This window comes from Mus musculus, chromosome 2 (genome assembly GCF_000001635.26).
Source record: "Mus musculus strain C57BL/6J chromosome 2, GRCm38.p6 C57BL/6J".
In the NCBI taxonomy this organism is placed as follows: domain Eukaryota; kingdom Metazoa; phylum Chordata; class Mammalia; order Rodentia; family Muridae; genus Mus; species Mus musculus.
The window spans coordinates 126,715,604-126,732,280 of record NC_000068.7 but is presented as its reverse complement, the minus strand read 5'-3'; the positions used below and the strand labels follow the sequence as shown (position 1 = coordinate 126,732,280).

General features: G+C 40.4%; 1 protein-coding gene across 3 annotated transcripts in view; it reads right to left on the bottom strand.

The window, feature by feature from the left end:
• Positions 1–16,677, bottom strand: part of Usp8 (ubiquitin specific peptidase 8) — a 52,114-nt gene that overhangs the window by 27,034 nt on the left and 8,403 nt on the right. Inside the window, exons 2-6 of one of the 3 annotated variants that reach the window (XM_011239857.3) lie at positions 14,094–14,286; positions 12,112–12,256; positions 6,851–6,936; positions 2,959–3,121; positions 178–220 (exon numbers count right to left, since the gene is read on the bottom strand). In XM_011239857.3, coding sequence (XP_011238159.1) covers positions 178–220; positions 2,959–3,121; positions 6,851–6,936; positions 12,112–12,171 — 352 coding nt within the window. In that variant the 5' untranslated portion in view covers positions 12,172–12,256; positions 14,094–14,286. Of the gene's footprint in view, positions 1–177; positions 221–2,958; positions 3,122–6,850; positions 6,937–12,111; positions 12,290–14,093; positions 14,287–16,677 lie in introns of all 3 variants that reach the window. The other 2 variants (NM_001252580.1, NM_019729.3) reach the window with 2 other exon arrangements.

Below are 16,677 nucleotides of genomic sequence, written 5' to 3'. Positions count from 1 at the left end.
AAAACAAAACAAGTAAGCTGCACACTGCCACATTTAATCATACCAGACTAAAATGGTGCATAAACTCTCCCCTCAGTAAACCAATACAGAACTTACAGAGTACAGGAAGACTCTCCCTGTATCAAACTGAAGTCTATTCCAGTGGAGAGACTCAGCGGAACGTCCTTTCTCACATACCTCTCTCTGCAGCTGCAGCTCCTTCACTCTTCTCGCCGTTAATCTAGTTCACAGAAGAAAAGCGTTTCAACTTCACAAAAGAGACTCAAACTTAATACTCCATTGCAATCGAAAGCTAAGAAATAGTGTGCCAAGTAATGGCATTTTATAAAAAATACACATTTAAAAAAAGATACAGCTCAGGAGCAGAGCACTTGCCTTGAGTGCATGAAGTACTCAGCCTGGTAACACCCTCTGCCCTCAAGAGTTTAGACACAGGACTGGCTTTACTAGGCATCAGCTAAAATAACCACAAGTGTATCAGAATCGCTGTTCAGGCTCCAATTTTCTTAAACAAGTGCCAGATATCATTTGAGTACTTAATTAGGAAGTGTTTCTTAAAATGAAACAGCAATTCTAGTATTCTAGTCAGTGTTTTCTACCATAAAATTAAAGGAAAATCAAGTAATAACAACATACTACTTCTACTACTTATACAGTTTACATTTTCCGAGGCAACATGACATAACCTTGTAAGATGCTAGCTCATTTTATAGATGGGAAAACTGAGGACCCGCTTGAACCTATGGGTCAAAGTTAGTAACACACTTGTAGGTACACATTTGCCCAAGTTATATATATCGTCTGGCTCCTAGCATGACACAATATGAAACACAGGGTATCATCCGCAGAGAATTCTCATCATGAAACTAAACAGCACTGCCCTGACACTGCAGGAAATAAAGGAAAGCCTACAGGCTGGGGGAAAGTGTGGTTCACTTTCTTTATTCAGTCAAGTACATGGTATGACGAAGTTTCAGAGGAAGAGAATCTTAAAGGGAAATTATTTTAGCGCCTTAAGAGATATAACAATCAGAAGACAGTTCACTGTTTTGCATCATGATTCAACAAATTAACTTGTGAACAAATTAACTTGTGAAATTAACTTGTGGACAAATTAACTTGTGAAATTAACATGCAGGCAACAGCAAAATCCGAATACAGACTGAGCACCCGGGGATACTAAGGAGTTACTATTAAGTTTACAGGGTGGCGAGGACTACAGTTATGAGAACTGTGCAGCAAAGCAGTTAGCAGTAAAGTAGCAGAGCAGCTACTCAAATAGTACAAATACTCAAGCCGAGAGCGAGAGTGAGAGCGAGAGAAACAGTGTAGGAGACAAAGTGGGCAAATGTTAACGTCACAGTAACAGGGTGGGAGATGTAGCACAGCTGGTCATTTGCTTACCCTAGCATGCCATTAGCTTGGCAAGATTACAAGGGCCTATAATCTTAGAAATTGGGGCAAAGGCAAAAAGCAGAAATTCAAGGCCAGCCTTAACGACTTAAGTGAGCCTGGGCTACAAGAGACTCTGTCTCAAATTAGAGAAAAAAAGTGACTACTCACTTCTAAAAAGGCAATAAGGGGCTTGAGAGCTGACTCAGCAGTTAAGAGCATTGACTGCTGACTCTTAACACCAGCACCCACATGGCAGCTCACAACTGTCTGTAACTCCAAGATCTGACTCCCGCACTCAGACATACATGGAGGGAAAACACCAATGCCCAAAGAATAAAAATAAATTATCTTAAAAAACAAACAAAAGAAAAGGCAACAAAATGAAAGATTCCCCTTTAAGTCCGGTTATTGCTTACGGCAGCCACTTGACCTGTTGAGAAGGTTAGTGGTTTGTCTCCCTGTGAATTCCAACAATGGGAGATCAGACTGCTTAACCCAGTGAGACCTCTCCCAAATACCAGCAATCCACACTAGCAACAGGGGAACACTACGTACCCCTAAGAAACACAGGGATCAGAGGGAGCAAAGCACAGCCTCCAAGGAGTTCAACAACTGAAAACCACTTACATCTTCAGGAGAGTAATTCTGAGAAAGTAAGGAAGGGGCACAGTGACAGCTGGCAGAGATTGTGTCACTGGTGGCTTTTGATAAAGACATCTTGTACACATGCTAAGAAGATTGAATAAAACGCTGAACAGGACAGACAAAGGGAAAACTGGAATAGAGGAAGAAAGGAATAGATGGCGTGTGTGCCTAAGACTCCAGTAACCAAAACTGTTTGGGACCAAATAAAGCAGCAAACCAAGTCCTTTGCTCTTTATTTTATTTTTGTTTTTTGGGCAGGGTTTCCCTGTGTGGCCCTGGCTGGCCTGGAACTCACTTGAATGAACTCTGAGCTCTACCTGCCTCTGCTGGGATTAAAGGCACTCACCTTACCACCATGCCTGGCCCTGGTCCTTCTCTTAATGGAGATTTATCAGTAGGAAAAAGACACCTTAGACCTCGTTTTAAGACCTTCATTTGGGCCGGGCATGGTGGCTCACGCCTTTAATCCCAGCACTCGGGAGGCAGAGGCAGGCGGATTTCTGAGTTCGAGGCCAGCCTGATCTACAGAGTGAGTTCCAGGACAGCCAGGGCTATACAGAGAAACCCTGTCTCAAGAAACCAAAAAAAAAAAAAAAAAAGATCTTCATTTGGCAAACCTGAGTCCAAGAGTTGTTAAGCAAAACTCACACAGGCCCAGAACTAGATAGATAGATGACAATCCAATGGTTCCTCTCAGGCCACCCTCCTTCCACTGTAGTGACTGCTAACATTGTAACCAGTGACCAGGACAGTGCTGCTGTGGAAGCTCACAGGAAAACCTGCAGTCAGGACCTTTGATTCTAATTCCAACCAATGGTATCCCTATTGCCTCAAAAGAACTTTACAGTGGCAGTGCACCTCCTCCAGATAGGTCACCTGGCAAACAGGACCAGCGTTTACACAATAAACTTGCAATACCCTTTGGGTTTTGGTTTTGGAATCCAGTAAATTTTCCACAGAGCGTTTGGCTGCCGCACCGCTGTCCTCTCTCCCCATCTCCTGCCTTTTCTGTTGCTGCAGCTGCTCTTCCTCCCGTCTGTCCTTTTCTTCAAGTTGTTTCCGAACTTCAGCCTCTTCGTATCTAGTTGAAAGAAGCTTCCTATTAATGTGATGGAGTATAGCTAAGGGCGTTCATGTTTCATACTTAGCATCTTGGCTTGGGAGAATTCTGCTAGAGTTCCCATACAAACCACATGCATCTGCCCTCAGGGGCTGTCTGTGTACTTTAAACTGGACAAACACCTTGAAAAATAAATGTTATGCTCTTTTTATTAATGTTGTTCTTGCTTTTTCACTAATTTCAAGTAATTATCAATTCTGCTACAATTTCACTTTTTAAACAAACTCTTGATTCACTCTGGAAGAGGACTTCTCCCAGTATCTCACTGTGTAGATGATTTAGATCAAAATGTTAAAACAAGTATTCAAGAAAGGTATTAACCACATCAACTGGAGAATTATTATCAAAGTCAAGACGTGATTATCTTCTATTTTGCTAAATGTTAAACAAGCTATGGTGAGTACAGTTTGCAGCTATCCTAAGACATTGCTCACCCAGTCATTAGTGAATACAGTAATGACTGCTGGTTCTGAACTTAAGAGGATCAGGGGAGATGGAGACAGAGACAGAGATGGGGTGGTGAGGGAAGGAAGAGAGAAGGTAGAGCCGAGAGAGAAAAGGGTAACAAATAATTTACTCCAGTCAGTTAGGAAAGAACGAACTAAAACTCTGGCATGCTTATACTGTCTATTGTCCATACTTGTATATGAAGGACATATACCTCCCCAGACAGCCACAGCTCTGGACTGCCACAAAGATAAGGAGCAGGCAGGGTGAAGAACTGGGAAGGGGAAGGACATCTGTCAAACTCTCTAATTTTGATGGTTTTATTCCTAACACCAGGACTTCATGTGCTGAAGAGGCAGCTAAAACTAATACAGAGCGCCAAAGTTTCAGCCCTCTTTGCATAAAGTTGTCCCAGTCTATAGCCAACACCCAAACTAAGTAAGAACAGAGCAAACACTGAGGAAACAGCTAACTTTAAAAGACATTCCAGATGCTGACTACCACAGGCAAGACAGTGTATAAAATCCAACCCAGCCAAGTTCACCACCATTCTAGAACAAAATACCCTAACACTCTTGAAGGGAATAAAACCCACCATGTCCGAAACTAACCAACACAGCAAGAAAATAAGACATCCAGAGAGAAAGGGCAAGCAGTGCAAACTGGCTGAGATAAACCTGAATGACAGATTTAAAACAGCAATCACAGCAGCTAACCAACTCTGGCCATGGCTATGTGAAACATGGTTTGTAATGACTAAACATAAAGGACACTTCTGTAAAAAAGCAGATACTATAAAATAGCTAAACAGAAATTCTAGAGTTAAAATGTTTCTGAAAAATAACCTGAAAACTGGAGACAACATTTACAACCTAAAGAGCAACAAAAACTATGACAAGAGAGGCTTAGACAGCAACAGAAACAGCCTCAGGTGGATTTCCTGACAAACCAAAGGCCTGTCACAAGAATAGCCAGAGTGCCAGTAAGAGAATGAAACAGAATAAAAATATTTGAAGAAATCATAGCCCCAAACTCCCCAAATTTGATAAAAGACATAGATTTACAGATGCAGAGTCCAGTAATCCCAATTAGAAAAAATAGAAAAATAATGGTAGTCACATCATAGACTGCTACTAAAGAGAAAATCTCAAGCCAGGAAAGAAGGACATAAGACATACAGTAAATTAACAACAGGACCAACTGGTGGGGATTTCCATGTCAGAATCAATAGAAGACAGCTGGGCATGGCCCTGCACATTTAATTCCAGCGCCCCAAAGGCTTCTGTGACTCTGATGCTGGCCTGGTCTATATAAAAGCGTTCCAGGCTAGCCAGAGCTACCAAGGGGGACAAAAGACAAAACAAACAAACACAACAACAAAAACCCTGTCAACTCAGAAGCACGAATCTTATGAAAACATTACTTAGGAACAAGGGCATCAGTTCATAACTTAGTCTGACAGAGAGAATGACTCCCACAAGCTGTGGCAGACGACCACATGCTCCCACCCAAACAAATAAGCAAGCAAATGAAAAACAGGAGTAAAAATAAAAGTATTTCTAGATAAGAAAAGTGAAGAACTTGTTCCTCACAAATGTGGACTACCAGAAAAGCTAGGGCGATTCTCTAGAGCCCAGCAAGGAGTCAGGCAGACACCTGCATCATGTAGCAACAGAGCGAGCCAGAAAACAGGACAGGAAAGGCAGGTAGAGAAAAAAGTACTTCCCCTTGCTTTCCTTAAGCATATATGCTACGGCCGGTTTAGGCATGAACAGAGGGACCATGTCAGTGAGGCAGACTGTCAGGATAAATGGAAAAGTAGGACAGAATGAAATTGAATGGGCTGCCAGTAATGAAGGAAAGCTGCAGGCCAGCCTCAAAGGAGAGACTGTTTCCAGATAAGAGAAACAGTGATGGAATTCATCAGGAATGTATGATAACCATAGATGTATAAATTCCTAAATCCAACTTAAGATACACAAAAGCTCAATGTGATTACAGAGAGAAATAAAGTATTTGTTTAGATTTTTAGTATCCTGTCATAATAATTGTTACAACCTCGTTGCCAAAATAAACACCCCATGAAACAAAACAAAAACTCATAACAAACCACCACCACCTCCAGTAACAAAAGCTGGGCTAGACCAGGCCTGGAAACGCAGGTCCATAACCTCAGATATTTGAGACGGTGAGGCAGGAGGGCTGCAAATTCAAGGATAGTCTGGGCAACTCATGGCAGTGTGTGTGTGTGTGTGTGTGTGTGTGTGTGTGTGTGTGTGTGTGTGTGTGTGTGTGTGTGTGTATCTTTCCAAGTTCGAGCATTTGTGGTAGCACAGGGCCTAGGTTCAAAATCCTTGAGGGGGTGGGGCAGAAAATAGTTAAGATCTGAACAGCATTCAACAAAGCACAGAGACCTAAATGACAAACAGTACTACAGTGTAAATAAGGTCTGTCAACTCTAACCCCTCCTAACCATCCCCACCCTATCACACTCCAGCTGAACTTGCATTTCCATTGTGGGGTATATTCAGTCACTGCACTTGTCTTTTCAAGTACACACTGCATCCTGGCCAAGGTAAAAGTATATGTAGAACCATAAACAGGAACTGTTTAATAATCAATTATCTGTAGCGATGATGAAATTGAAATAGATATCAGTAAGATACCCAGAAAAATCTCATATCTGAAAATTAAATGCCATACTTCTAAACAATACTGGGTCAAAGGACAAACAAAACGCTCAAGTACTCTGAAAGAGCAGCAAGTTGCTCTTAACTCCTGAGCCATTTCTGTAGCCCTTATTTGTAATCATTTCATAAACTGGAAAGGCAGTCATGGTAAATACTGAAATCAGATTGTTTTTAAGATATGTGATTTTTGCAATTACAGGGAGATTAAAACTAACAATAAATACTTCATATTAAAGCCAATAGCAGTTTCTAATATAACATACATATGTGAAGAATTAAAATTCCTTTTTATTATGCCAAAAAAATTTACAAATACCTTAACATGAAAAATTGGACATGAGTTCTAATGTAAAACACCAGTGCCATTTTAATAGCCTAAAATGTTCATGAAGAATATTAGTAGTAACACATCAACATGGGCAGTATCAGTTAACATATGACTTGTTTGCAGGAAATGGCTATTATAGGTATGGTTAGATATAAATGAACAAACCTATAGTATTATCATCTTCTAATTTGCATTCTTTTACAGAATTTATAGTAACATCAGTACCTTAGTTTAAGGCTTTCGGAGAGTCTTTCAGCTTCTTCAATAGCTTTTTTGATGTTTGCAGGTCCAAGTATTGAAAGATAATAATCCTGAAAGTATATGAAAACCATGCCACACTGTTAGTACCAGGCCCAGATACAGCACTGGTGTTATACAAAACACTAAAATCTTGGTGCCTGTAGAAAAGAAACAGAAGTGTTTGTTTTTGATGTCTAACCTATATAAATGCACAACTGTCCAAAACTCTCAAAGTATCTTTATAACATCAGTATGCACAGATCCACGATATAATAGATTTACCTTATTTATGAGATGCCACTAAAAGTAACACTGCTGATCACAGATAAATACTGAGGAGAGTTTGGAAAAACAAAGCAAATTTTCTTCTTACAAATGTGTATACACTAAGTTTCTTTTCTCTAGTCTCAAAAGGAATAAAGCAAATTATGAAAAGATGGATAGTTTGGGATTTATTTGCTGAGACTGGGGCTCAGTGTGTCTCCCAAGCTGGCTTAGATTCTAGGATCTTCATCTTCAGCTCCCAAGTAATGGGGTTATAGGTGTGCTCCTCTGTGAGAGGCTGTATTTACTATATTAAACAGATATTTTTGCCTCTATCTGTAACAGTTACATGCTAACTAGAGTTAAGATACTTTTGACACACAAAACAAATTTTATACTTGAGGAAATCATGAATTTCTAAAATCAAATAGAAAGTAATAGCATAATCTAACTCAAAAAAAGGTCTGATGTGGAAAGTAACTAAATGAAGTTACTTCAGAAGGTCACACATTACGGTCAGTGAGATTCTGCCATCAAGGCTTATTTTTTTTTGAGGGGGGGGGGTTCAAGACAGGGTTTCTCTGTATAGCCCTGGCTGTCCTGGCACTCACTTTTAGACCAGGCTGGCCTTGAACTCAGAAATCGGAGCCTCTGCCTCCCGAGTGCTGGGATTAAAGGTGAGCCCGGCTCATCAAGGCTTATTGACTCTAATTCATTCCATGTCACTGTGTCTTTGTAACAAAACCTATTAGGACACTTCATCGCTAACAGTAGTAGTAGTAGTAGTAGTAGTAGTAGTAGTAGTAGTAGTAGTAGTAGTAGTAGTAGTAGTAAAAATGTGTGTGTGTGTATGAAAGGCAGTGAGTGAGAAGGACTATGAAGATAAAGGGCTCACCTTCAGCAGCGAAGTGGGAAAGAGTAGTGACCGTAAAGAAATCTGTGTAACAGTTATCATGTATCTATGCAATGATCTAAACTAAAAAACTCAAGCCTTTGACTTTTTACATTCTAATGCTTCACTGTGTCAGAAAAGCCCTTCACCAAGTAATACTAATAAAGGTGTAGTTTATTCAAAATTGCACCAACTGAATATTAGAGACTTCTAGTGCAACATGTTCTTTAAAAGTACAATACAATCATTGCAAGCCTCTTAGAAAAGCAAAACACAAAGCAAAAACAAAAATGTCCTCATTTGTTTTACTTTCATGAACTCAATTAGAAAGCTAGTCTAAGGCAGGCAGTGGTGATGTACACCTTTAATCCCAGAACTTTGAGAGGCAGAGGCGGGTGAATCTGAGTTCAAGGCCAGCCTGGTCTACAAAGTGAGTTCTAGAAGAACTAAGCCTACACAGAAAAACACTGTCTCAAAAACAAAACAAAACCAAACCAAAACCAATCTGCTGTGTTTGAAACTGTCTATTAGAAACTAGGAGGCAGCAGTCCTCCCCGTCCTCTATTATTACTGAGGTTCCCTAAAGGCCATTATCAGCATAGATATTGTTGACAACATGTCAAGTGGCACAGAGAGATAACTCTTGATTCCTCCTCAACTGAAAATCCTGCACAGGTTTACCCGTATAGCTTTCCTATTTCTCTCAGCTTCTCTAATTTAAAAGGTTAACCATGGGGGCTGGTGAGATGGCTCAGTGGGTAAGAGCACCCGACTGCTCTTCCGAAGGTCCGGAGTTCAAATCCCAGCAACCACATGGTGGCTCACAACCATCTGTAACAAGATCTGACGCCCTCTTCTGGAGTGTCTGAGGACAGCTACAGTATACTTACATATAATAAATAAATAAATCTAAAAAAGGTTAACAGCAGGACTGTGATGGTGCACACCTTTAATCCCAGCACGTCTGAGGCAGAAGCAGGTGCATCTTACATTTGAGGCCAGCTAAGCTCCATAATAAGAGCCTGTCCAAAAAAAAAGGGGAGGGGGGGTGCGTGCGTGCGTGCGTGTGAGTGCTTTGCAATGCTCTGATTGAGTCTTGAATATAACTCTAGTTTCATGAGGATTTGCTATGCCAGCATTTACCCCTTCTCTTGCTTCTCACATGACCCTGAAAGCACTGCTCAAGACCCAGAGTTTTCAGCTCCATCACTGTGCCCTCTCTACTACATTAACTTTTACTTAAACACTTTGCAATATAAAACAAGAAGGAATTCAGCACTATATTCTGTCCCTACTCAGTGTAAGTAGTTATAATTATAAAATATGTAGGCAATTTAATACCTCACATACTTGAAGGTTAGAGTAAATGAAACAAAACATAAACAGTTCTAAAGCAGGAGATATGAGGGCTCTAGGCAGACAAACAGGGAATCAAGTGACTGCAGCATCCAAAGTAACAGCCTGGGTTAGCTGACCCTTTGAAGGCAGCTTCTGAACCTGACCTTCACAAACTCGGTGACACTGAGAATGTGGAAAGAGGTTTTATTATTATTATTATTATTATTAGATATTTTCTTCATTTACATTCCAAATGCTATCCCGAAACTCCCCTATACCCTCCCCCACAACCCTGCTCCCCTACCCACCCACTCCCACTTCTTGGCCCTGGTGTTCCCCTGTACTGAGGCATATAAAGTTTGCAAGACCAATGTGTCTCTCTTTCCACTGATGGCCGACTAGGCCATCTTCTGCTACATATGCAGCTAGAGACACGAGCTCTGGGGGTACTGGTTAGTTCATATTGTTGTTCCACCTATAGGGTTGCAGACCCCTTCAGCTCCTTGGGTACTTTCTGTTGAAAGAGTTCTTATCCATCAAAATTAATCCCAACCTATTCAATGGGGAGGAACAGACAATCAAAATGGTAATTCCAACCTTGCCAAAGAGAAAAAAACTAAGTTCCAAAAGTAAAGCAAAAAACAAATACACAAAATCAGTTCAATGACAGACTAACCAGATGACAGCAACTACCAAAGTTAGTAATCCCGAAGCCTTCCAAGCATTTAGAGAGTACCAGGGCAGGAGCCGGGGTAGAGGTGTGTGACACACAACCTCCCAGTGTGCATGTGGAAGGCAGAACAGCATGTGGGAATCTGCTCTCGGCTACCCTGCAGGTCCAGAGAGTCAGATCAGGTCTTCCAGCTTTGTAGTCAGCCATCTCACCAGCCAGCCCTCTTTAAAAGCAATTTCTCCAGAACATTTTAAAGAGTGTTTGAATTTAGGCAGGCTTCTGGCTTCTTACTCTGCAGATAAGTATGCCTTTAAATATTAAAAGATGTTTTCTCCTATAGCAGGACTAATTCAACTATTTATGGGGAGGCAGATAAATCCCTAAGTGCAAAGGGACATTAAAACCTTAAAACACAAGCCGGGTGTGGTGGCGCACGCCTTTAATCCCAGCACTCGGGAGGCAGAGGCAGGCGAATTTCTGAGTTTGAGGCCAGCCTGGTCTACAAAGTGAGTTCCAGGACAGCCAGGGCTACACAGAGAAACCCTGTCTCGAAAAAACCCCCCCAAAAAAAACCCCCCCAAAAAAACACCTTAAAACACAATAACAATTAGCATGATTTTGCTAGGAGAAGAAATGACCTACTACCATTAGCCTAACTATTAAGGTATCCCTCCTTATTAAAAGATGTTATCAGTCACTATACTCTGGGCAAAAACAAAGGGGACTTCAAATAAGAGAAATTTTATTGCTTCTGTAAGTCAACTTTCCCACTACAGAACAAAGTAAAATACTATAAAGTATCAAGTGCTAACAGAGTGTGTCACTGTAACCTCCAAAATAAAATATCAATATTAATTTCTAATTGGCTAGACATGCCGCTGTACTTTTGAAATTGAAGTGCTTTGGAGACAGGCAGGGGGACTCTAACCTCTAAGCCAGCATGACACTCAGACAAAGAATGGTTCGTCTGAGGGATAAGAAATCTCTAGGCAGTATTTTGCTGTTTCTTGTGATAACAAGGTCATTTCTAAAGTCGAAGCACTAATACAGCATTCTTCCTATTCTTTAACACCACTTATATATTATTTTGCCTGTTTCTAGGACAACTGAGATGCAAACATCTTTTCTTTTCACACCAATTCTAGCTATCAGTTTCTCTGTCTATACCATGATAGTCCTCACTTTCTACTCCTGACTTCAGCAAAGTGAAAGACTAGTATCTGCTAAACAGATTAAGAACAAAAAAGAAAACATGAAGAGACACTGAAGTCTTGCTCTTAATTCTAAAGCTGCATCTAATACAGCTCCAGTGTCAGTCAAATAAAAAGGCTGATAGTTACAGATCTGACCTTAAAGCAGACCTGAAAACACACTCTTACTTACTTTACATTTGTGTGTGTTGTGTGAATGTATGCCACATGTGCAGGTGCCCAAGGAGGCCAGAATAGGGCGTTGGATACCCTAGAGCTGGAGTCAGAAGCATTTGTAAGTCACCTGAAATGGGTAATGGGAACCAAACCTGGGCCTTCTGCACAAAGCACTCTTATCCGTTGAGCCATGTCTCCAGTCCCTCTGTTTTATTTATTGATAGAGGATCTCTCTATGTTGTCCAAGCTGGCCTGGAACTCCTGGGCTCACAAGAGACCACAAGCATGAGCCACTGTACTCAGCTATTATTTTTCTTATTCAGTGCACTGAATAAACGCAATCCTTCCACCTGATCTAGCAATAATTTATTACAACAAAAAGCAAACAATCGGTTTATATACTGTTATATGCATATATTGATCCAAGCAAAATGTATGCATGAATACACTAACAAATAATAAAAATATATTTTTGCTTTGCTTTTCCTGGCCCCACAGGAGTTAAAATTGTCCTGTTAAAATTGTTTAAATATGTGATTTAAATTCATTGTTATGTTGGTGACAGACCTCCTGCTTAGCATTACCGGGTTGCCAGAATTGAGTGGGAGGTGAGGAGGAACAAAAGTTAATTTCACAGGTAGTTAAAGCTTTTAGAGGTAATCAATAGCTCTACTGGGTAAAAATATCAAATAAAATAGCAAAGTGAGGGTACCTGCTGTTGCTTGAAATCAGGTCTCTTTTTGATAAGATTATAAACTGCCACATATTTCATATAAAGCACATAGGCCCTTTCCTCATCACGATCTAGTCTGCATTCTTCTGCTGTCTTGAAGATCTTCTGCGCGCTGTGTATATAACTTAGAAACGAAGAGAATTTACAAAACTTGGTACTGGGGAAAAATACATGTAACAGATAAACTCGGCAGATGACTTTGATAAAATACACTTCATGATTTAAGTTTGTTACTTCACCCAATTCGATTTATAACTTCCCTCTGGGGTTAGGCTAGTCTTAAGAGATACATCAGACCCTGATAGAAAGAAATGACCATCTTTGAGCTAACATTTATAAAGTTTCTGTCTTTAGTATTTGAGAAAGTTCAAAGATGGCTTTATTGATTAAAAAAAAAAATCAAACAACAAGAATTAAACAAAATTACTCTCCGTGCTACCCCATGTTACCAACTTAGCTCAGGAAGAAGCCAATCTTTCTCTATTTTCTCCTAACGGGCATTTTGAAAAGCCATTGTGCTACGGGTGACAATAAGGGACAGTGGTATGTGGTGGACCCTCTCTCACCTGAGTGAAGTTCCACTGCTCAAATGCCACCACTGATGCATTATTTTCTTCCATCTTCATTCCTACACAGGTATCTTAGCTTGTCTTCATTGATTCATTTGGGATCATATTTCTCTCCAATCAGAGAATACCTATTGCTCCCCATTGCTCTCTAAGATCTACTTTTCCTAAGTTTGGGGAATGTGGTAGCTTGGTTACCTTTCTTTCTAAAACTTTATTTCCACCTAAATAACAATGTAATTACTTACTAGTTTCTAAATCTCTTTTGCTGGTAAAAATAAATGTGAACAGAAAGTTTTCTGTTCCTCAACCACTTGAGTTGACAAGTTTAAGGACAACCTATTCTTAGCAAATTTATATTTCCAGCAAGTATTCGAATCAGTGGACCACTGGACCATGAGAGTTTGGAACCTCTCCTGGAAAGACACACTTTCTACATGTGCCTTAGATGTAAGCCCAAACAAGTAAAACCACACAAAATCAATCATTAAGTTAAAGATTCTATCAAACTGGAATAAAATAAAACCCAGAGAATACTAGTATTTGCATCTTAGGGATTCCACCATAACTAAAATAACTCAGAATGGAAAAGGATTATTTGGCTTACACATCCCGAGTCAGTCTATTGAGGGAAGCCAAGGCAGAAATTCAAACCTGTTAGAAACCTGGAAGCAGGAGTTGATGCAGAGGCCATGGAGATGCTCCTCCTGGCTTGTTTAGGCTGCTTTCTTATAGAACCCAGAACCACCAGCCCAGAGATGTTCCCACCCTCAGAGGACTGGGGTAAGTCCCTTCCATCAGGCATTTAAAAAACACACTATAGGCTTGCCTTCCTACAGCCTGATCTTATGGAGGTATTTGTTTCAATTAGGTCCCTCCTCTCAGACGACCAGCTTGTGTTAAGTTGCCATAAAACTATTGAGGATAATTAGAAAAACAAAACAAAACAAAACAAAACAAAAGTAGACATAGCCCCTCTTTCAGTCAGAGAAAGAGTACGACAACATCCTAACTTGCACATGTCCTACACAAGGGTAAAGGTGATCTTTTAAAAGATTAAAAACCTTAATTAAAAGTTATAATGTTTTATGAGAAAAAATGACGTGGCAAAATGGCTTTACTAGAACCTTCATACTCTTTTAAACACATCATCTAATATACGTACTGGTATGTATACATATCATCTAGTACACATACTGGTATACATATCATCTAGTATACATACTGGTCAGGAAGCAGGTACTTAAACCTGAGCAATCTCACATTTATTCTGTTAAGACAAAGTTAAGAACTTCTCTAGGTCTTATTTACTCTTGTGATCACATCATTTTTCAAATAAACTTTAAATTAGCTATTTATTAAATCTAAATAATAAGGGAATGAAATAAAATTTACATGACAATCAAACTAGCACACACTTCTTGGTGCTGGTTTTCTCAGGTTTAACTTCGGTCTTCTTATTGAGGTCTTTTAGTGAAGAACTGAGGTAGAGTTCTTTAGGAACTGAAGCTACAGCAGGCATGATGAGTAAGACTCGCTTTTCTACTTCAACAAACAGATGGTGTGGTTCATGAAAAGTAGTTCTTTCCTAAAACAAAACAAATAATTCCACTAATTATCATCAGCAAAAAGTGTTAGAATACAACCACAAGAGGCAGAGGGAGAGAGGGACCTGGGTGGGAGAGGGGTGAGGGAGAAGGGAAAAGGGGAACATGATCAGCTGGGGGTGGGGGAGTACAGATGACACAGAAGGAGAGGACTCTGATGACCAGCAGAATGAATGGAAATATGAGGAGTGGGAGGGGTGGGGTGGGGTGGGGGAGGGGGGGGTGCTTCAGAATGTACCAGAGACCTGGGAGGTGAGAAACTCTCAGGACTCAAAGGGACCTTAGATGAAATGCCTAACAGTGGGGAGGGGGAACTCGGGTACAGTCTACCTCCAGCAAAAAGACAGGGCATCAAGTGAGGAATGGGGTTGCCATCCCACAGTCAAAAACCCTGATGCAGAATTGTCCCTATCTAAAAGAATTGCAGGGACAAAATGGAGAAGAGACTGAGGAAAAGGCAGTCTAGTGACCAGCCCAACTTGGGGATCCATCTTAAGGGGAGGCTCCAAGGCCTGACTCTATTGCTGATGCTATGGCACGCTTATAGACAGGAGCCTAGCATGGCTGTCCTCTGAGAGGCCCAACTAACAGATGACTGAGACAAACACAGATACTCAAACTCAGCCATTGGACTGAAGCTGGGAACCCCTGTGGTTGAATTAGGGAAAGGCTGGAAGAAGCTGAGGAGGAGGAGTGACCCCATAGAAGACCAGCAGTGTCAATTAACCAGGACTCCTGAGATCTCTCAGACTCTAAGCCTGACAGCTTAGACCAACCAGGCAGCATACAAGAGCTAGTCCGAGGCCCCCCAACGCATACAGCAGAGGACTGCCTGGTCTGACCTCAGTAAGACTTGAGGTCTGAGGGAGTGGGGAGTCCTGGGAGGAGGAATGGGATGAGGAACTGTAGGAGGGGGGACTAGGAGGAGGGCAAAGACTGAACTGAAATAAAATAAAAACAATAAAAAGGAGGACATGAAGTTTGGGGGATGTGTGAAGGTTCTGGAATGAATTGGACGGGATAGTGAGGTGTGTATGATTCACATACATCGAATGCATGTACAAAATTCTTAACAAATTAACAAAAATGTTACATTTTTTAGAGAAAAAAAAAAAAGTATTGGAAAAATGAAACTCCAGGACTAGGAATATAGCTCTGTGGCAAAGTGACTGGGTGGTGTGCAAGGCTTTGGATTGGACTCCTGGCCTCATGCACACACACCAAACAAAAGTATCATCCACTGTTAAGCATGGCCCAGCAACTGGGAGGCTGAGGTGGGAGGATTCTGAGTTTATCACTAATCTGGGCTACCCAGCAAGACTCTGTATTCAAACAAAAACAAACACCCATTATTTAACTATATCCTCCCCAAAAAGGGTTCATTTTAAATTATTTTCAATTTCTATTTTGGGAGATATTTAAGACACACACACACACACACACACACACACACACACACACACAAAATCTATGGTATTAAGCAATACTTATTTTCAAATGTTCATTAACTAAATGGATTATTGTACCACTTTGCCATCACTATTAAAATCTTATCTATTAAAAAGAACAGAATAGTAAAGCTTTTATATTTTTTCTGTTAAAACTACATTTGTAAACAAATAGATTTCCAACTTGGAGTATTTTGTTTTCTTCTTAATATCAGTTTATAAAAGAAAAGTAGTAGGCAAGACCAGGTTTATACGGAGCTGAGAACCAAAACATATTTCTGCTTCTGCCAGAAAACACTCCTACACTTTGGTTTACTCTGAAAAGGTCTTTGATGGTTCATGACATTCTTTGTTTTCTGGTATGCTAATTGTGACCAGTAGAAAATATGGAGTAAACAAAATGAAAACGGGAAGAATCAGAAGGTATGCACTAATTAAATTGTGTGTGTAACTATCCACAAAGATACCTGGAGATGGAGCAGATCAAAGCAGCCCAGGTAGAGTGTCTTGGTATGGTCCTAAGTGTTGCCACCTAAAAACCAGTGACCAGACTAACTTCTGGTGTGGTCTTCTGCCAGACACAACTAATTACCATTTAGTAATTTAACTAATTACAATTTAGTAATTTAACTTCAACTTTATTTTCCCCATCATCTCTCTCTGCTCTCTAAATGATACAATCAGTTCAGTTTATTTACAGAGATCAACAGCATCTAATCCTAAAAGACTGTTCTTCCAGAAATCCAGTATTCAACTCCATGTACTCACATGTTGGCTTATAACCCTCTGCAACACCAATTCCAGAAGATCCAACACCCAAGTGGTGTGTAGATATACATGCAGACAAAACTGCCATACACATAAAAATAAATCAAAAATTTTTGGCTTTGTTTTGCTTCTCTAGACAGGGTCTCTCTGTGTACC